The sequence below is a fragment of the Nematolebias whitei genome, chromosome 14, assembly GCF_014905685.2.
Source record: "Nematolebias whitei isolate Nwh7 chromosome 14, NemWhi1, whole genome shotgun sequence".
In the NCBI taxonomy this organism is placed as follows: domain Eukaryota; kingdom Metazoa; phylum Chordata; class Actinopteri; order Cyprinodontiformes; family Rivulidae; genus Nematolebias; species Nematolebias whitei.
The window spans coordinates 20,226,144-20,247,550 of NC_056511.1; the positions used below are offsets into that span (position 1 = coordinate 20,226,144).

General features: G+C 38.4%; 2 protein-coding genes across 2 annotated transcripts in view; both read right to left on the minus strand.

Moving 5' to 3' along the window:
• Positions 1–5,325: 5,325 nt before the first annotated feature.
• rab38b (RAB38b, member of RAS oncogene family) lies at positions 5,326–9,319 on the minus strand. The gene is made up of 3 exons (XM_037687373.1): positions 9,042–9,319; positions 7,832–8,109; positions 5,326–5,475 (listed from the first exon to the last, which is right to left on the minus strand). Exons 1-3 carry the CDS (start codon positions 9,262–9,264, stop codon positions 5,326–5,328), a joined length of 651 nt encoding a protein of 216 aa, XP_037543301.1. The 5' UTR covers positions 9,265–9,319.
• An 8,075-nt stretch (positions 9,320–17,394) lies between these two features.
• grm5a (glutamate receptor, metabotropic 5a) overlaps positions 17,395–21,407 on the minus strand; it is a 42,290-nt gene continuing 38,277 nt past the window's right edge. The window contains exons 14-18 of the mRNA XM_037687374.1: positions 20,987–21,145; positions 20,719–20,844; positions 20,422–20,604; positions 20,120–20,289; positions 17,395–18,277 (exon numbers count right to left, since the gene is read on the minus strand). Of these exons, the coding sequence (XP_037543302.1) occupies positions 17,395–18,277; positions 20,120–20,289; positions 20,422–20,604; positions 20,719–20,844; positions 20,987–21,145 (1,521 nt within the window). The remainder of the gene's footprint in view (positions 18,278–20,119; positions 20,290–20,421; positions 20,605–20,718; positions 20,845–20,986; positions 21,146–21,407) is intronic.

Genomic DNA, 21,407 nt, shown 5'->3' on the forward strand with positions numbered 1-21,407 from the left:
GTTTTGAACTTCCATTTTCTTTTTATTTCCTCTCCTCTCTCACTCTTTCTTGAAGCATTTCTTTTTAGAGCGTGTTTCTAATCTATAAAAGCTGGCCATTCTCACACCCTAATTATGTCCTGCTCAGTAAAGAGAGATCAGAGGGCTCAAAGGTCAACCAGACGATATAAACTCATTGGGCACTGTGAATCTTTTCTTCCCACGATGAAAAAGTCACCCTGATAAGAGAGGTCTTTGGCATGAGGAAGCATGTGACTGAGTTTAAAATCCAGTTTTTCTTGAGTGGCTGCACTCGCCTTCGTGTTGACATATGATGCCCTACAAGCCAACAAGGTGTTCCTTTGTAAGTATTTTTAAGGCATTCAGTGAGAGAGTCTTACACCATATATGACTGTAAATCCTTGAGACTAATATTGTTAGATTTATTTGCTGTTAATAAAATGCAGTTAGTTTAACTTTACAACAGATGGCTCCACATGAACATGTTTCCTGACGTTAAAACAAGGATCTCTCAAAGAAAAGGGAGAAAACCAGTATATCAGTTCATCTCATTTCATTCTTTTTCTGAGCACTTTTCCATGAAATATGTAACATCCTACATAAAATCAGTTGATTTCCTTGTGGTTGTGTATTGTCAGACATAATAGAAAGTATTTATTCTTTATCTGTGTGATTTAAAAAAAAATAGTTGACTGTGTGACCATCCTTGCCATTATTTCGGTTCTGTTATGACAAATATTCAGATCCTCTTTTTTTTATAACGCTGCTTGTTACACTCAAATTCTGCTCCTTCCTGTTTTTGTGAGGGCTTGCAGTAGGTGGTTCTCTGGCAGAAGCACAGTGACAGGATATACTGTGCTCATAATCCTAGTAATACATATTTAAATCTGTGCCTGCTGTTAACAAGCTAATGAACCAACATTTTTGAAATGTTATTTATCCAAAACCGCATTTCAAAGTTCAACAAATTTCTACCTTATCTTATTTAATGCCCATTCTAACATTTTAATCATTTGAAATGTTAAATGACAAATTTTCCTTTTAGTCCACTGATATTCTTAATTTATGAAGTCATTAGTTTCTGCCCGATAAATGTCAGACAACAAAAGTAGGCTGATTTTGGGGTTGTCTGTTGGTTTCACATTAGCTTAATGGTAACTATTTGCAAGGATTCGCATCAGGTTTATGCTTTATGCTTGCAGGACACCTATTTCACCATTTATTTGTTGCACCAAAGTGGTCCCCATTTGAGGCCAGTGCACCATAAGTGATGCAGCTGGGAATTGTACCGGGCTTGCCCATCTGGTCAGATGAAGCAACAAAAATGGAAATTCATGCCCATGCCCATTGGATTCCCATTTAACTACCGTATTTTCCAGCATATAAGTCACACCTTTTTGCCTAATTTGCATACCCTGTGACTTATACGCTGAAGCAACTTATTTATGTCCCCCCCCCATATTTATAACCAAATTTTTGACTGAGATATGACCATTTTCATTCATTCTGACATTGAAAATATTGAACAGTATCATTTTCAGCCACTAGATGGCACTCAAGTAGTATAGCATGCTTGCCAAAGTCTGCCACCTTTGTCCAGCTCCGGGATCATGCTTTAGGCAAAGGTCAAATCAGCTTCATTTTGCTGATCTGCCCCGGCGAAATGCAGCTAATTTGACCATTCAAGTGCATTTATTAAGTAAAACTTCAACTGAGACACAACTTTGCTATAAAGTCGAGCAAACAAATAATTGTTTTAGGTGCATCTTGTTAAATTTTGAAGAAATGCGCAATGTTCCTCCTTCCTGATTTCCTTCCTCTGCGTGCTTTTTTCTGTCTGGCTCCCACTCGAGGTGGCTGCTTCTGCTTTTCCTCCCCCGTTTTTCCTTCCTCCAGCTTCACTTTCTGTGTGTCTGAAGTACCTGGTACACTTCTCCCAAACATAAATTAAGATTGTGGATCTGGTGACCTGGACTTTCAATGCAATCTACAACATTTTTTCAACAAAACGACAGGGTCCGGGAGAACCTGCTTGTCCAGTTGAGACCCATGCTGTGGGGTATGTCATGGACCCATGGGGAGTGTGGCAGTTGATGTGCCTCTCAAGTTCTGTCTCAGGAGGACGCTGAAGACATTTACATATTTGGATTTATGATAGCAGGGACTCTGCTTTTTGGCAATGGCGGGGCTCTGTTTTATCGACTTTTGAAGAAGACATCGGCAGCAGTTTCGGCCATGACAAAGCTTCTGAGTCTGTGTGAAGATTTGGTTCATGCTGTGAGTACACAAAATCAACTGATTTACGAGCTAAACTGTAAGGTGGAGGCGATTTATAAGAATTGCAGGCCACCTGCGGATTCTGGGACTCGCCAACGTGGTGGGAGCAACCTTGAAGGAGGCGCATAACATGGATCAGTGGAATGGAATCCCATAATCAGGCCCTTTCAAACCAGAAAGTTCCAGAAGGACTCAAGGCTGATGAAAAAATTCCGTCTGCCTGAATAAAATCAACAATCAAAGCTTATCTGAATCTGACTCCCTGTTGGCCTCGGAGATGGGCGGACTATCAAATTTCTCCTAGGTCATGGGTAACCAGGAATAAAAGCTTAATCTAATGCTCATGGATTAATCTCAACACCTTGACGTCAAATGCATATAATCATGTTCTTAAATGTGCTTGCTGGTAGAGGTTTTTTGATGTTTCAAATTGTGTCCTGATATGAGAAGATGCGAAAGATATTTTTTGAAATAGCACTATCTATCCTCATGGCTCTTCCCTCTTTCCTATCTAAAAGTATTATTCTGAATAAAGATAAGAAGGCCGCGCTTATAGCAGCAGCTTCGTGCACTCCGTCCATCTTTCGAATGACTTTACGTACATGTTCTTGTTGTATCTCGGGGCAATGATAATAAAGCTTATTCTGATTCTGATTCTCCCAGAGCACAGAGGCATTGAATACATTTGAAATGCAGCTGATTTGACAGTTAAAGTGCATTTATTAAGGAAAAGTTCAACTGAGACACAACTTTGCTATAATTTCAAGCAAACATATAATTGTTTTTAGGTGGTTATCTTGTTAAATTTTGAAGAAATGCACAGTGAATCGTCCCTCTGTGCACTCCCGCTTCCGGGAATCAGCTTTTGAAATACAGCTGATTTGAACGTCAAGGTGCATTTATTAAGGAAAAGTTAGACTGAGACTCACCTTTGCTATAATTTCAAGCAAACAAATAATTGTTTTTAAGTGTCAATCTTGTTAAATTCATGTTAAAGACCTCCTGTACACACTCCTGTGACCGCCATTTGGCAGCCAATCGATTTTTGGCACACCGGCCCACATTTCTGGGTTGCCAGTGGTGACGTGTAACAAATGCAACGCATCAGTGGTGACGCATAATAGATGCGACTTATACAGCGAAGCGACATATTTATGTTTTTTCTACTTTGGTAGACATATTTGGACTGATGCAACTTATACGGCGGTGCGACGTGTACGGTGAAAAATACATTAAGCAAAATGGGAGCTATAAGCATTTTGCTAAATGACTAACCCTTTTTTAGCTCATTTATACCTTTGCATGCCTCATATGCACAGACTGGCAGGGTCACAGAATGTTTTTACCAGAGCCAAAAGCAGATAACTAAATCCGAGTCCTTGTGCTGAATACAATCCCGTCATATGCCCAACTAATGAGAACCTGCAAGTCCTGAATCATCCTAAACAGACCCACACAAACACACTTATTTCTCAGTCTGAACTAATGAAATGTGGTGACTGATTCATTGACTCTTTGTGATTTGTGTGAAGATCCAAAGTAAAAACATTTATTTTCATGTTAAATTACATGAAAATATTACCAGTGCCATAACTGATTTAGGGCTGAGTTCCAAAATCAGAAAATGCAAGATCAATTGTGTTTTAATTGGTTTTCTTGCTTGACTACCTCACACTAACTAATATTCAGGGACAACCCTTAAGCACTCTCACAGGCTTTTCTTGTTGTTTGAATGGGAACACAAAATGAAATACTTCCTCGCAAAGTGATATCCTGAACTTTATATAGTGTGACACAGCTCTGATATCACATGATGCATCAGTCACACACCTCCATGCTGTGCAACTGTCCTGCAGAGACCGCATTCCTTAAAACTGACATGCACATGATGTAAAATAACCAACAAGGATATCACAGAACTGCTTTAATAGGCTTTTTAACAATGTGCAAACTTGAAGAAACAACATAATATTCTGTAGGCTAGTAAACATAAGTATACATGTACACACTCTTTTAGTCTGCTTTGGTATATAGTACCTTTACAGACTGAAAAGGTATTACGATAAGGTTAGAACAACTTATAATAAATAAGGCGTATGTATGTGAGGAACAGAGGTTGAGTGTTACACACAAAAATACACTTTCACATACAATACTATTGAGAGGAAACCTAGCAAAACAACAGGTAGCTGAGTTTTAGAAAGAACACAAAGCAGCTTTAGCTTGGAACAACAAGAAATAGCTTCACATAGATGTTAAAGCTTACCCGTAAAATGACTCCTGTTACCATGGATACTAAGGTTTTGGCAGATGAACACTGGAGTGTTCAGAATATGACTACAAGATATATAAAACTCCATGCAGTGGTTTAAAATTGTCACATGCATTCTCATTTTTAATCTGCTAAGTAGATGTCAATTTCATGAAAGGTTATTGCAAACCACCCAAAATAGATTTTTTTCTTTCATATTTAAAACATTTTTACACAGTTGGATTTTGAAGTTCACACTGCAAAATCACATCATACATTTGAAAAGTACATTACAAATTAGTTAAATGTTGTTGTTTTTTTAAGATCATGCAGAGTAGTCATAGTTAGCTATTCCTTTGCTTTACCAAGACTGATCTACAATGCTCTCTTTGGCATGTGCAGAAGAGTACATGTATTAAAAAAGCATGCCTGTTTTGTTTCAAAAAAAGGTTTAGTGGGTTTTAAATGTTCACAAAGAAATCATGAAAATTCATGCAAGTATAAAAATACTGAAGATGCATGTTAAAACTTTCTGTTTTCATTCAATGTTACTGACCAGAAAACTTCACTATCACAATACAAAGAGTTACCAAAACTCAAATGTACTTTCATTAAAAAAATGTGCAACCTTTGAGCTCAAGGTGGTAACAAACCAGCTCTCTAACCAAATGTTCAACTCTGGTTAAAACCAAAGAGGTCCAACTGCACTGAATGCATTTCCATGAAAGGCTTTGCGGTCCCTCTCAGTTCTGCTGGGCCTCTACTCCTTCAACTCCCACCATCCTTCTTTTCTTTCATTATTTGAAGCAGGCAGAGCAGCTCATCTGATTGTTGGAGTAGATTTGTGGTGAGATGGTGTCAGGCACCACAGATTTTAGGATATTGCTCTCGGTGGCCATGATGTGCTTGACCAGGAAGTTTGCAGCTTCGTTTATGTTCAGATTGTCCTAAAGGAGAAAGTTAAACAATAATCATATATTCATTCAACCTTTATTTATACAGGTTATTCCCATTGAGCCTCGGGTAAAGTAAGTACTAACTAAATACATAATAGAGTTTTAATTACCTTGCTGTCATTAGATGCTACACAGCAAGTGAAGTTCCTGTTCCTAGATTTGTATTTAAAACTGACATGCATTTTTTGAAGGAATGCTAGTTTAAACACTGTAAACACTGCTATCAAAGGAAATGGTGAGTACATCTGTTCGTAAATTAAAGATCTCACTGCCTTTGGCTAAACATGCTCATGTTAAACTTTGACCTTTCGGAATGTTGAGTTCGGATGCCGCCCCCCAACCAAAAACAAAATAAAAATGGCAGCACACATACGCTGCTCCAACACATCCGTGCCAGAAGAAAATGGGTCAATGAAAACAACGCTGGCAGACTTTACAAGTGGATCCAAGTCCTACAGGGTGTTTAAATCAGACTGTAACATGTATTCATTCAGCTATCAAAGTAAAACAGAACATCAAGTGGGTCAAGAAATACAGTTAATATTGAAAATCTGTATTTACGTCTTTTTAAGTTTTTAACAAGATCCATGTATATCATGAGGAAAACATATGGAATATTTTGTTTTAGTATGATTCTTTTACTATAAGGAATCCATCCCTTCTCTTCCGCTAAACTTAAGAAATATTAAGTTAATATTTCAGTAAATCATCTATATGAAAAAAACTTAAAAAATATTGACAGTATGCATTAAAAGTTTATATATGAAATATTTGCATAAGTATACTGTTGAAAAACTTTTGTTCCAAAGTTGAGCTCCAGGTTATACAGGCCTTTAGGGCCAGGCCTGTTTCTTCAGTTTTATAAAGACATTTTCTATAAAGACATATGCAATTCTACTTGGCTTCATGGGGATATTTATCAATGACTGAAGGGACCTGAGGTAGAAACTATTGTCACCAGGTATGTCAACTACACACTATCAAGACCTACAGAGCTGCTAATGTTCTTTTGGCTGCAGAGGTCGCCACAGCAAACAAACTTGACTGAAATATTTGGTAATGGTTTTGCCCTTCCTGATGCAACCTGGACTTAAATTTGTAGCCTTGGGATTATAAGACCACAGCACTGACTACTGACCTAGCACAGCCCGGCCTACAGAGTGGCTGATAAAAAATAAAAACCCTGTTGCACATTTGTTTAGGAAACTGTTCTGAATGAGCTCTTTGTTTCCACTGTTAAACCATTGTTAATGTAAGGAAACACACCATAATGAAATAAATCACATGAAAAAGCCCAACAGCAGTACCAAGTAAATAAATTAATTGGTGAAAGTGGTAATAGAGAAATCAGTGCTCTACTGGCTGAGGTAGAAGGAGTAGAATGGAGCAAAGCTTGTGGGATATAGTTCATGCAGACAACTCAAGCTGTGCTGCGGGTACACACACAGCCTGCCTTAACATCCACATAAACTATCAAACATACATTTCCAAACTTAGCCCTCTGTTAAAGCTATAAAAACCCTCTTAGTACTTTCTGCATATCTACAGGTGCATCTAACTGGACTGTTACTCAGTGGTCCAATGTCCTCTTTTCAGATGAAAGTAAATTTTGCATGGCATTTGGAAATCAGGGCAGCACGGTGGTGCAGTTGGTAGAGCTGCTGCCTCTCAGCGAGCAGGTCGCCCCGGCTCAAATCCCGGTCCGGGGGCCTTTCTGGGTGGAGTTTGCATGTTCTCTCTGTGCATGCGTGGGTTTTCTCCGAACATGCATGTTAGGCTGATTGGTAACTCTAAATTGTCCCCCAGGGTATCCCCGCCTTTCACACAATGACTGCTGGATATGGGCACCAGTGACCCTTGCGACCCGAAAAGAAAGAAGTGGATCTAAATAATGGATGGATGGAAAGAAAATCTTGACAGCATAGACAAATTTAAATCTTTTTAAACTAAACATAAAATGTTAATAAAACTGGTCAGCTGAGAGTTTAACCATGGCATTGTTCCAGAAATGGACATGATACATTTAAATGAAACTGGTCAATTTCTCAAATCAAAACCATTTTTACCCCCTTTTGAATCTCAGTAATTGGCAAGTCGACTCTTGTATGAACTGCAGTGAAGAGAATTCATCTTACCAGGTTTCAAGCTTTATGCATGAGGAGTGGCGTTTTGAATCATATAGGTTCACTAACCTTATGTGGAAAGTTAAGTTAATGCAGACTTTGTGTGAAATTAATATTCTTCTATGTATAATGGTAATATTGATCTTCTCATCTTCCAAAATGAAAAAAAAAATGCATTAAAAATGACACATACAAAAAAAACCAGAAATGCACTGAAGTCTCACCTTAGCTGAAGTCTCAAACCAACCAACGAAGCCATGTTCTTTGCAGAACTGGTCCATTTTGATGCCATTGTTGGTCAGCTCTCTGCCCTGATCACACTTGTTAACCAGCAGCACTGTTGCAATGCTCTGTCCATCAGCCAGCATTACTTTAGAATCCAGGTCTTCCTTCCACTTAATGACGGCCTCGAATGTCGTAGGTCGTGTTACATCAAACACAATGAAAGCTCCCATGGCTTCACGGTAATACACTCGTGTCATGTTCCCAAAACGTTCCTGACCTGGGGTGAGCAAGAACACACGCACAGGATGCCTCATTCGTTACTATATCAACATACCCAGGCATCAGTATAATGAGAGACTTTCATTGTTTTCCTGCATTTTTTGCAGCAAAACAACTAATCCAGTCGTAATTGGGTTTGCGGACAGCTGTGACAGCAGTTCCACGAAGTAACACATTCCAGAGGTTTTACTGTCACGTTGCACTAAAACAGTCAATGCAACTTGTTTGTGTTTGTAATAAGACCCAAATAAGCCTGCAGTTTGTCAGTAGTCTGAGTGAACATACATGAGTTTGTGAATTCATAATGGTGTAATACACAGAACATTGAAATTTGCTGCTGGATGATGTGCTAGCTGTCAATGGGACGTCCCCTCAGGGACAGTGTTCTGCAGTGTAATGTGAATTTTCCATTGGTCTACAAATGAATGTGTATGCATACTTGATCTGATCATCACAGGCCTCTGAAGTGTTTTTGGCACAAATATGATTGAGAAATATTACTTAATGAGAGGCATCTTTTTATAGCTTTGCTTGGTGGACAAAATGTTGTTCTCTATGTCAAAACCAAGAGGAACTGTAAAGTTTGACGGCCTGTGTACCTCTGTTTGTGAGACATTCATTTTAATAATTAACTATTTCAACATTAAGGAAGACTTGATTGCAGTGGTAAGACGTGAAAACACATCATGTGTTTCGTGAAACTCTGTCAGCCAGAAGTACAACTGTGAATCTGAATCACATGCTACATCGTAACTAAAGAAAAAAGAAAGACAGAAAAGAAAAGACTGGGAAACAGTGTGCTGCTCATCTGCTCCTTGTTCTTACAGTATTTTATAAAGTTAGAAACAGTGCATCATCCAATTGAGTTTTATTGGACACTCTGGATGAGTTCTAAAACAAATCATGGATATTTGACATAAATTTATTCACCTGCAATGTCCCACAGCTGGAGCCGGACAGTCTCTGAGTCCCAGTTCAAGACTTTCAAGGCGAAGTCGACCCCAATCGTTGCCCTGTAGTTAGAGGAGAAGGTCTGATGGACGTAGCGCCGGATGATGGAGGTCTTCCCGACCCCCAGGTCCCCAATAACTAGCACCTTGTACAAGTGCTCCTTCCGGAGAGGCTGCATACCGTTGGAGAGGGGATTGGTCATTCCAGCCTTGTAGATTTCAGAGCTCCCAAGACGGTTTTATCCAATTATTTTTTTACTCGCTATGACAGGCTGCGTGCGTTTCGAGACTAATGTGATCCCATGTGTCTCCCTCTGGGTGAGCTGCGGACCCGCCCTCTTTGTTTCTCTTGGAAGCTTGTGACTGAAGTTGTGCAGATAGTGAAGGCGCAGTTTCTGGGAGACTTTTTTTGCTACTTCATCTTTAATTTACGACTTCAATGCTACCAAAATATAAATGCAACTACAGTGTGTTATGAAGCAGTCTGTTACAAAAAGCAGGCTTCTGAGCAGATCATCAATTAAAACTAGTCATCAAACACATTGTTCTGTATTAAATATGACACCAAGTAGGCTATGCATGAACTTCTTAAAAAAGTTAAGTCAGGTCCTCTGGACGTTCAGAGGACCTGACTTAACTTTTTTAGATTTTTCTACCTGGATTATTGAGCATGCATCAGGATATGCATGAACTTATTTGTATGAAGTTTTATAAATAATACTTGCATTGAATTTATGAGTAATAGTAATAATAAAAAATAAAAAAACATAAAAAAGAAACAACAAAATATGCAAATATTACCGTAAATATCAAACGTGTACAGTAATCAATTCAGAGCGTTAACACTGTAAAATCGCCCTCCAATACAAAAAATAAAAATAAAATATAAAGAAAATCATTTCAAAGTATTAACAATACACTTGCCCTCCAGTACAAATAAAAAGTTGTACATACCACCACCAAAGGACTTACAGCCAAGTATTGAGTCAAACACAAGTTTAGAAAAAATGTTGATTGAGGGAGACCGGTTCTATGGTTTATTTTGATCTATTTTGATCTTTGCCAGTCAGGGTTTCTTACAGGGCAGGAGTGAACCCAGTTTTGCAGGCAAGAGTCACGACTGAAGGACTTACAAAAATAAATACTCTTTAATAATCTAAAAAAAATTATGTCTGGTCCTCTAGACATTCAAAAAAAAAAAAAACCCCAAAAAACAACTAAAAACAATATAGGAATTCTTTAATAACAATAAATCAAAAGGCTGACGTGGCAGCAAACTCACAAGCATAAACAGGATGGGACAAGGACAGGATCAGACTGGCAGAACAAGTCAGGGTAGACCCATTGATGACACGAGAAAGGACAAGACTCACAGACAGGCTTAAATACACAGACAAGACAGGATGTGATTACAAACAGCTGGGAACAGATAAGGTGAAACAAATCAAGAATAATGAGACACACTAGGGTGTACAGACAAGGATGGCCCACTAGATGGCGCCATCCTTACATTGCCGCCTGTTGCTAGAATCGCACTCTTGACCTTTTCCATCCACAGAGTCAACAAACGCCCTGTCCGTCCCTCCATGTGTGACGTGAAGCTGTGCAGGAAAAAGAGACCACTTTGGGGATGTGGTGATACAGAAGTTAATTCAATTCAGTTTATTTATATAGCGCCAAATCACAACAAAGTTGTCTCAGGGCACTTTACAGAAACATTTACATACTTTGTACATAGAAAAAACAATTACTAAAGTTCTCTATCTAAGGAAGGTTAGAGAAGATGGGCCTGTGATTGGAAAGTCACAAGTTCAACTCCCCAGACTGACAACATTAAAATGTGGGTGGAAAAGGTGGGACGCCCACACCTGCCTCTGCCCTCATTTGCTCCACTCTGGGCCCTTGATCAAGGCCCTTAACCTCCATCATCTGCTCTAAAATATTTCTCTCTTGAAAATTAGTTCTTGTGACTCAATGAGACTACCTGTATAAATAAAGGGTAAATAAATAAAATAAAGAAGAAGTCCATACCAGTCACCTGGTAGATTCCGCAGGAATCACTTCACCTCCATGAACACTGCTCGTGCCCTTGCGACTCCCAGGCTGTAATCTGCTGTGATGAATATAGATGATTTTTTGAAGTGGATCAAGCCACTGCTGTGTGCTCGTTGTAATATCTCCACATAGTCTTGATGATAATGAAGCCTGGCTATGATAACTCTTGATCCACCGTCCGAGCCTCTTCTGCCCAGTGTCTGGTACACGTGATCAATCAGCAGCAACTTGCCCAGCCTCATCACCTCGATTAGCATTTTCGCTAACACCGTAGGGGTGCACACGTCCGTTGACTCAGGAACTCCAATAATCCTAATATTGTCATGTTTCATTTGACCCACCAAGTCAAGCTGTTTCTTCAGCCCATGGACTTCATTTTTTAATTCCACCACCTTCCCACACAGATCCTCTATCTCATCTGAGCATAAAGACAGTCCGTTCTTAGTCTCTGAAACACTTAGTTTAATTTGGTCAAACGCCGCTCTCAGGTCTGCTGTGGAATTAGCAATTTCTGCTTGTTATGCCTGCAATTCACTCCTAATAAAATTAAAATCATCTGTCAGAGCCACCTTCATCTCCATCCTAATCATCGTTGTGACTTCAGACTTAATTGAAGTGAGAATGTCTGACTTCATAGCCGACTCGTCTGTCCCTTCAGAGCCAGGCAAAGGTGGGGCCGACACACCTGCAGACCCACCTGCTTCTCCATCACAATGGCCTGAGGCTGCAGCTGTGCCGACAGGCCGCGCAGACGAAGACATCGCTGCCTTCTATTTTTTTTACGCTTAGAGGCCATATCACAAGTCTGTCGAGTCAATCATGCAGCGACCCCAATCTCAGAGGCAAATCCAGTGTGAAGGTAGCAAGGATGATTATAAAGACATGTTTTTGACGAGAGCCCAGCAGAACACAGTTCACCGGTCTGCCGCCATGATGTGTCTCAATGACGAGACCAAATTTGGCAAAATAGTTTACTTTTGGAATTTGAATGAGATGTGTGTTAATAAATTTCACCAGATGAAGCTATTTATTAATACTGAATACAAGAAAAGGATATTTATGACGCTGCATCCGTGTAAAATGTTTAAGCAAACTCAATACTGCATTGATGTCAGTGCAGGCTAGAGGTATCTCATTTTACTGAGGGCTGGCTGATTAGACCAGGATCTGCCACAAGGAGATGACAATCCAGGCCAGGATGCAGGGCACCACCCAAGAAAGCCTAAAGTCACTATGACTATGAGTTGGTGAGAAGGCAGCTGATGAGGAAGTCTTCAGCCGGCTTACCTCGAGGCCAAAGAAAATCTTGCAGTGAAAAACGTTTTATCATCTGTAATAACATTTCTTTCTACTTAGCTTGAACAAAAATGTTGCTGAGAAAACTTGTTTTCTTTGTTCTGGAGTAAACGAAGACAGCTAAAACATCAGGAGAGACGGGAAAAACAGACAGAATACCTAACACGTCTAACTAACAACTGAGTGACTGGAAAAACACTTCAGGCAACAGACCAGGTGCCAAGGACAAGCTGGACTTATCCAAAGGTGTGCATGGCATGTGTCGAGACTGTCTGGTCTCTTCAGTTGATAAAAGTACTCTCACTCTGGCCCATACAGATTTGTGGGGACACTTAAAGTTGAGTACTTCCAAAGTAGAGAAAAATACGTTCAAACATATGAACATGACACATGATTTCATAATAATAATTGTAAAAAATAATCAACCTATATCATATTAACATGTATGCACTCAAAAGGCTTGTCATGAAGTGGGAAGGAGGCAGGTGGAACAGTGAGGCTACAAGGAGCAGAGGTCATAAAGGTGCAGGACTTCAGGTACACACAGGTGTGACTCAAAAAATTGGATTATCGTGAAAAAGTTATTTATTTAATAATGTAATTTAGTCATGTTTCAAATTGGCTATTTAATTGGATATGACTTGTCATGAAGTGGGTGGGGTTAAGATTAGTCAAGCCCTCTTAGTAGTGTGACTACTATTCCCAGAATGCTTAGGTACACATGTAAGTGGACACTTTCTGTTATGTTCAGTAAAAAGGTTCCTTGCATTGAACCCATAGTTTCCTGTGTCTTTATTTTACATTAAAGATTACTTTACTGTGAATTTCAGCAATTCACTATTCCTGAAACTACAAAGTACAATAACCAATTTATAGATCTACAAATGAAAAATAAAGAATATTCAAAGGTGATTTTACTGAAATTTTTAGATTAAAGTATATCTGTTTGGAACTACATTGTAACTTTTATGTTATGTACTTTTATGAATAAATATTAGATTATTTTATTCCACAGTGTGAAAGTCTTATGAGTGATAATAAATAATTGCTGTTAAAAATCACATACAAAACTATACAAATTAAAGAATAACCTTTGAATGTGATTACTTTGTCAAATAAAAATATACATTGTCCACTGGTTTTCCTCCAGTTATTTTCCAACATTATAAACAGGAATCAACAATCACATAAAACCAAAATTTGTCCACTGACTGATCATTTTAGTCTCTGAGCTCATTAAAACCTAATACTCTATAACATGAACAAACATTTCCCTCCATCCAGTGAATGGGATGAATTGGTGAATTTTCACTGAACAGTTGTAAATATAATGTTATAGTATTTGATTGTAGAATTGAACAAAGAGTGTCCCTGAAACCTTATTTTGAATTATGTTTATTAATTAATCCACAGTCATTTTGACACATATTCTTTTAAGAAAAGCTCCTTGAGTAGCACGGACTAAAAATGGGCCAAAATACCAGCTTTTATTTATTACCATCAAAACAAAGCACAAATAATTTTTGTTTGTTTTTGATTTAAATTAACATTTTAAAAAGTTAGCTTTGTTGCTTCTAATACACCAAAAGACCTTTCATCTACATTTAAAATTCTGGAATAATGAGAGGAATTATAACAGTAAAGAATAGCTACATGTCTATTGCTCCACCTTAAATTAACAACTTCTAGTAGAATACCTGTAGAAATATTAGTTACTTTAAGATGAAACCAGGGCTATTCAACTAAATTGCTCAGGGTGCCATAATTACTGAAAGCCAAGAGCTCAGGGACCAGACATCCAGCAGTTATTGTCATTTAGTAAGTTTGTTTTATGGTTTAAAATCTAGTTTTATTTAAAAATGAACCCATTGGTGGGCCGGACTGAGCTCACCCGTGGGCCTGATTTGGCCCCTGGGCCACCAGTTGAATAGCCCTAGACTAAATGTTTCTTCAGTGCAGCAAAAAGTCCATGTGTTGAATTCAAGCTACCAGAGAAAAAGGTTTAAACTAAAAACGAGGATGAAAAAAAGTATAGATCACCAAGTTAAAGCACAAAACATAAGATAACTGAAACTTTGATTGGGTGCAAACACATGCAAATATGCTGATAATTATTAGGAATATTTACATTCAAAATTAGCAACAAAATAAATCATGTGTATGTTTATAGTATATTTAGAGTATGAACACAATCATGCTTGTATAGAGACAGTAAAGATACTAAAGCGAAACTTTAAAAATATACTAATAAAGAAATAAGCACAAGATACAGTAGCTACAGTACAATGCAAGGAAGACTGGCTGAAATTATTCAAAATGATGTAAACTTGTGAACGCTGTCGTTCATCTACATCCTCAAAGAGCCCAAAATGTCTTTATGAGACAAAACCAAGTCAGAATCCTCAGTGAAATGAAATGCTCAGATAAAAGTCAAGTAATTTTAAACAGGCTCGCAATTAGATTCTTAGTGTGACCTTTAAAAAAAACAAAACAAATCAAAATAATCCACCACAGGAAAATTTGGGCACATATTTAAATAAAATAAAATAAAACAGACAGGAAACATCAGGAAGAAACATTAGCCTACTGATATCATTTGCTACTGCATCTGTCAATCAAAAAAGTTTGATGTTACAATGGTTAAATAAAAAACTAACGGTAATGCTGACATCATGCAAAGCTGCCACATAACAGCGCTCATCATGGAACACATTTTACACACCCTGAGATGGACGTTTTTTTACTTTTTTGGTCTACCAATGATAAGTTTTTATACGTTCATCCAAGTCACAACTGATGCAGACTTCCTGGTTGCTCTTGGTGGATTACGTACCTGATGAAAGTGTCCCTTAAATTCATCAGAAATGAAAGCAGTTTGTATTCCATCAGGATAAAAGGATTTCTCTCTCCACATAAAATAAAATGTGCCACTTTTGCAGTACTTGCTCATTTTTTTCTTGAGCAACAGAATATTCAAAAGCTCACAAAAGCTCATGCCAACAATTTGGCGAGCTGATGAAAAGTTAGTCAGATTTACTATTGGAGTTGTTTACTGCCTAAATTCGACATGATCTCCGTCCAACTTGAACATTTTGGGTTGTATCAAAAGCAAAACATCACATCAGATAAAGAATGATGACAGGAAGTAATAAAAATTAAAACTGACCTTTCTATGCCAATAAATAGATGGAAAAAAACACATAAGATACAATAATCCGTATTAAGTTTGATTATGATCTGACATGTTTGAGTTTCATTTAATATTTCAATGTAATTGAAAGAAAAACTAAACATTTATTTATTCCTTAATATTTAAGAACCTTTATTTAACCAGGCAAATTTCATCGAGATCACAGACCTAACGTGCAACCTAACAGGCATGTTTTTGGACAGTGGGGGGGAAACCAAATAAAACAAAACAAAATTGTAAAAACTTCCTCCAAGTTATAACTTTTTAAAACATTTCTTGTGTTTAGATTTTAAAGTTAGTGTGATTTTTGTTTCAGCAGAGTATTATTTGTGTATGAATGGTGTACCGCAAGGCTCAGTCTTAGGACACACCCTCTTTACAATCAACATACATAATGTAGATCAGAGCATCCCTGATGAATCCTTACATTTCTATGCTGATGATACAGTTGTTTATTGTCAAGCGAAAACAGTTACTAAGGTTTTCCAGCTTTTGCAGTCTGCTTTTGACATCATCCAGTCTCAATTGTTCAATCTCAAACTTGTACTAAACACTCACAAAACCAAAGGGATGTTGTTTTCAAACAGGAAGTCGGTCCCAGCAGTTCTTTCTTTGATTTTATCCTTGAATGGTGCTCCCATTGAGTTTGTCAATTCCTACAAATATTTGGGTATCTTGGTCGATTTGCATCTCTCTTTTAAGCTCCATGCGTAAAACTTGGTAAAGAAACTGAAAGTTAAATTGGGTTTCTTTTTCAGAAATAGATCCTGTCTAACTCTGAATGCTAGGAAATGCCTTGTAACTGTGAATTTCCTTCCCTCCATTGACTACGGTGACATTATTTACATGAATGCACCAACAAGCACCCTGCAGATGTTGGATGCTGTCTGTCATGGTGCACTAAGATTCATAACTGGCTGTGATTATCATACCCATCACTGCACCCTGTATTCACTGGTTAACTGGTCATCATTAACTTCACACAGACTCTCCCACTGGTACATTTTCATCTTTAAATCACTTGGTTTGTTGCCTTCATACATCTCCTCCTACATGTCTCTGCGTGAGTGCAGCTACAGCGTGTGCTCTCAGGACGTTATTACATGCAGTGTTCCCTCAGTGCGAACTGAACTAGGCTAAAGGGTCTTCTCCTTCTCCTACTCCGTTCCTGTTTCCTGGAATATCGTGATCTGAAGCTCTCGACCTTGACCTCTCTAAGTGGCTTTAAACATCTGCTATGTTCATGGCAAAAACCAATGCAGACATGTTCCTGTTTTTAGTTTTCTACATCGCCTTACAATCTAGCTGTTTTTGTTTCGTTTTATAATACCATTGTCTTTTATTTGTTCTTCTCAATTTGTATGCTTTTTATGATTGTCTATTGTTGTCTTTGTTATCCACTGTTGTCATCACTCTTTGTTAAAATCAGGTCTCTCTTGTAAATGAGTCCCGGAGGCTCAATGCGATTAACCTGTATAAATAAAGGTTAGAAAGGCTATAAAATGGCTGTGTGTGTCACTTACTCTTCACTTGATTTAAAAAGCAATCTAGTTACTATAACTTAGCTTTTACTTTGCAATTTGGCCACTGTTTATTAAATCCTCCTGGTAGCTTTTGTGTCTATGTCCTTTCAAAATAAAATCATGTCCCATTTAAAATATATCATTTTTACAAAAGTTGTTTAAACATACAAACTATCCACATGCAGAAAGGCATCAGAAGGTTTAGTCCATGTCTAAAGGTTTGTCTTAAATATTTCAATTAAAGGTTAAATACTTAGACAAAAGGAAGTTTAAAGGGAAGATGAGCTCTGACTGTAGTGTCTGAGCAGCAGTTGGTTATATTCAGCCTCAGAAGCCAGAGACAGGGAGGGAGGAGAGCTGCCCTCAGAGCTCAGAGATGAGTCTCTAAACGGGGAGGGAGGTGTCAGAGCCATCAGCTCCTCTGCATTCTTGGCTCGTCTGCCACTCACACATGTCCCAGCCAGATGTTCATAAATCGTGGGTGCCGGTCTATTATCACAGAAACTGGAGACCGAGGTCACCTCAGCGTGCGTGGTGATCGTGGAGGGGCCATGCTTGCTGAGATGCTGAGGTGAACACAGGGAGGTGTCTGCAGCAGCAGGCAGCACAGTCGTGGAGGGGGCGCTGACGATGGCTCCTCCTGGCATCATCATAGTGTTCAGCTCACTTATGTTGGCAGTGAAACGATTGACCACGCTGCTGATTTGGTCCATGATGGTGGTGCCCTGAGTTTGGCCGATGTCACCCACACTGATGATGCTAATGGCCTCACCGTCTACAACAGCTGAAACCTGGCTGCTGTCTCCTCCTCTTTGTCTGACTGCAGAGGGGTGCCCAGGTACATACATGGGAAAAACATGTGCTTCTTCACCACCCTCTTTCTCCTTTAGACCCTTTGCTTTTGATGTTTGTGAACTGATGTTTGGCAGAGGTGACTGAGAGGGTGAGTAGGTGTAAGACTGAGACATTTGTGGCTCTTCATACAGCTCTTTGACATCGTCTTCTGGTGCTCCTCCTCCTTTAGAGAATGGCTTGATGATAGCTGTCTGATTCACCTCGACAGGGTCCTTTTTCTTCACATGGAAGGACATCCTCTTCCACAGGTTTGGCCTGTAGCTGCGCTCATTCTGTCCCCATGACTTTCCATTGGAACTGCAGAAAAACGGCAGATTTGTTGACATTAAGATACATTTTATGTTGTCCTATATTATGGTATAAAGTTTATTCATTTTAAAAATACAAAACAATTCCATAACAATACAAAAAAATACAAGAGATTTAAAATGAAAGGCAACAGCAAGAAGAAAAAATCTTATTATATCTGCCCCTTTTTTCAAACAATTAGTTCAATCATAATAATTTTCACATATTCATATTAAAAACACTTTAATGTAGGAAAACGAAAGAACCCTAAGTACTCTAATACCTTTGAATCAATTGGAATTATGCTATTCTTTGTTCTATCTTTTTCTTATATGCATAATATTACGTCTCCTTTCATGTTCTTTAATCTTCCCTAGAAAGAGAATTCCTCCAAGGATGAGAGTTTCCTTTGGGTGTATGTAACCCAAATGAGGTGGCTTTTTTCAGCTTAGGGAGCAGTTTTTCTTAGCTTCACGTTCACTGCCTGTTTCAGTGGTTTCAACACCTCAGTATATGTACAGGAATTAAAAGATGGTTCAACGAGACTTTCATTAACACATCCACATCCCCTAACAAGCAAAAGAAGAGCAAGAGCATATTCAAACAGGAAGTGTCCAGTTGGTAGTCTGCCCTATTTAGTCCTTCTCGCTGAACTTGTGTATCCTCTGTTATTATTGCTCCTCAAGGATTGTATAATCTCTGCCCAAGTGGTTCTCCATATTAGCCAGACAATGTTTGATTTCAAATCATTTTGCTATGACGTTTATGGTAACATAGAATTTACCATAATTTCTGGACTATAAATTGCTTTTTTTTTTCACACACTTTGAACACTGTAGCTTATACAATGCTGTGGCTAATTTCTGGATTTATTTATTTTGACCCCTTTTTGTTCTCCCCCCCCCCCCCCCCCATTTTGAAAGGCAGCTGCATGATGGAAGACAGCACAAGCTTGTGCTGGAAAAAGGTGAAGATTGCGATCAATCACTTCATGATAGACTACTGTATTTTTTTAATAGCCGTGTTATAGGCACTGTTCAGAAATAAACATATATACTGTACTATTTATGTATGTTACCAGTACGTATTTAATTAAAAGCAAATGTAAATATCTCATGTTACAATGTGGACACCCGTAGCTTATACACAGGTGTGGCCTATACTATATATGTACAAAATTATTATTTTTCTATTTAGTGGGTGTGGCTTATATTTGGGCGCACTCAATAGTCTGGAAATTACGGTAAATGTCCGTTTAGATCTGTGTGGCTCTTCAATTCTGAGGGAGTGAAAGAGATAATGCTGTTTTGTTACATTGTACGGGTTAAAAACAAATATAATTGAAATCTATTAGATTGGCATCATGTTAGCTCACTCTTTTGAGTTTATGCTAAATGTAAGATAAATATTTGGGGGCTTTTGATGGCAGGTATGATGTAGCATCCTACAGTAGAGATTTATTGTGTTTATTGTGTAATTTTGTTTCTCTTTCAAAACTTTGAGAGCAGCTTTTATTTCTGTGAGACTTATTTGTCTGGGAAATGACTGTTTCCCAACATAACCACTTGTAGTAAAAGGTGAACATGACCTTATGTAATGAAAAACAAAATTAATACGCAACAGCTCCAAACCTATGTTTTACTCTTAAAAGTAATTATTTTACGAGTTGAATGTTTGGCAGATTCAGTTCCCAATGGAAAAGTCTCACGTCAAAGAATAAAAGCAAAAAACTAAATATCAAGTTTAAGGCTTAAAAATTTTATCCTCCATCCTACGGGGTGACATGATGATGTTTGCATTAATCTTTTGTCAACAGTCTTCTCTTGCAAGCTTCTTCAAACTTCAGTTTACCTTATGTTGTCCCGTGCAGAGCCACGCCGTCGAAACCAGTTGGCCATGCTACTGGACGATTTCCCAGTCTTTGCAGCTTTCTTGGCATCGCCTACATGCATGCGTACAACTGTGGAAGTGGTGAAAGCGCTGCGCACATTTTTCTCAGGCTTGGCAAGCATGATGTACACCTGACAATGAAAATGAGCAACATGTAACTATTGGTCTAAATCAATACGTAGATGATGCAGGTGCATATTTGTAGATACAATGTATGATTCCACAAATGATAATTTTAACTATTGCATATTTTTCGTTCTTACCTTGGGAACAAACATACAGCAGAGAGCCACCGTGGCACTGAGGCTGACACTAAAGCACATGGTTATGATCTTATAGTTTGAACCAAAGTAAATTGGAACAAAGGCCAGCCAGATTATGCAGGTTGTATACATGGTAAAGGCAATATACTTTGCCTCATTAAAATTAGCCGGTACGTTACGAGTCTGTTGAAGAAAAAGAAGAATGAAATCCTTAAAGCAGTGCAAAATAAAGATATATGTTCAATAAAACAGGCTTGAACTACTGTATTACAGGTTACTGCAATTTTGTTGAAGTACCTTGAAGGCGTAAAAGGTGCAGCTGAGAATTAGCAGACCATTGTAGCCCAGTGGTGCCACCACTCCCATAGTTGTCAAGTTGCAGATTAAATGTACCTCACGGATACTGGGATAAGCGAAGATCACCTAAGAAGTCAGAATAAAGAGATCACACCAATTGTGTAAACAATCATAAATTACCATCCTCCCCATTGTAACACACACACACACACACACATACACACACAAACACACACACACACACACACACACACACACACCGGCATACCTCTGGTGGCTCTATGATAAGAAGTGCCACAATAATTCCAAGCTGCAGCAGAATAAGTAGGAAGGCGATGACCAGTTGTGCGCAGGCAGACATAAAGTGAGGTTTCTTTGTGCAGATCTTCTTCTTGCTACCTGCCAAGATGCGGGCTATACGGTTGGTCTGTATCAAAAATAGATCAAACGCTTATTTCGGTTACATGAATTGAATATATATACTTATTTATGACAATAATCTTTGATCTTAAAAATCAACCTTAGCCCACACATACATCACAAATTTCTGCCATTCATCCCTTACAACTGACAATTATTCAGTCTTCTAGGATTTGCTGGTGTCCCATATTCTGAAACTTTACAAATCCTGATAATTGCATGACAGCATGTACAGTGGAAAATGTGATTAATATTCAGTATTTATATAT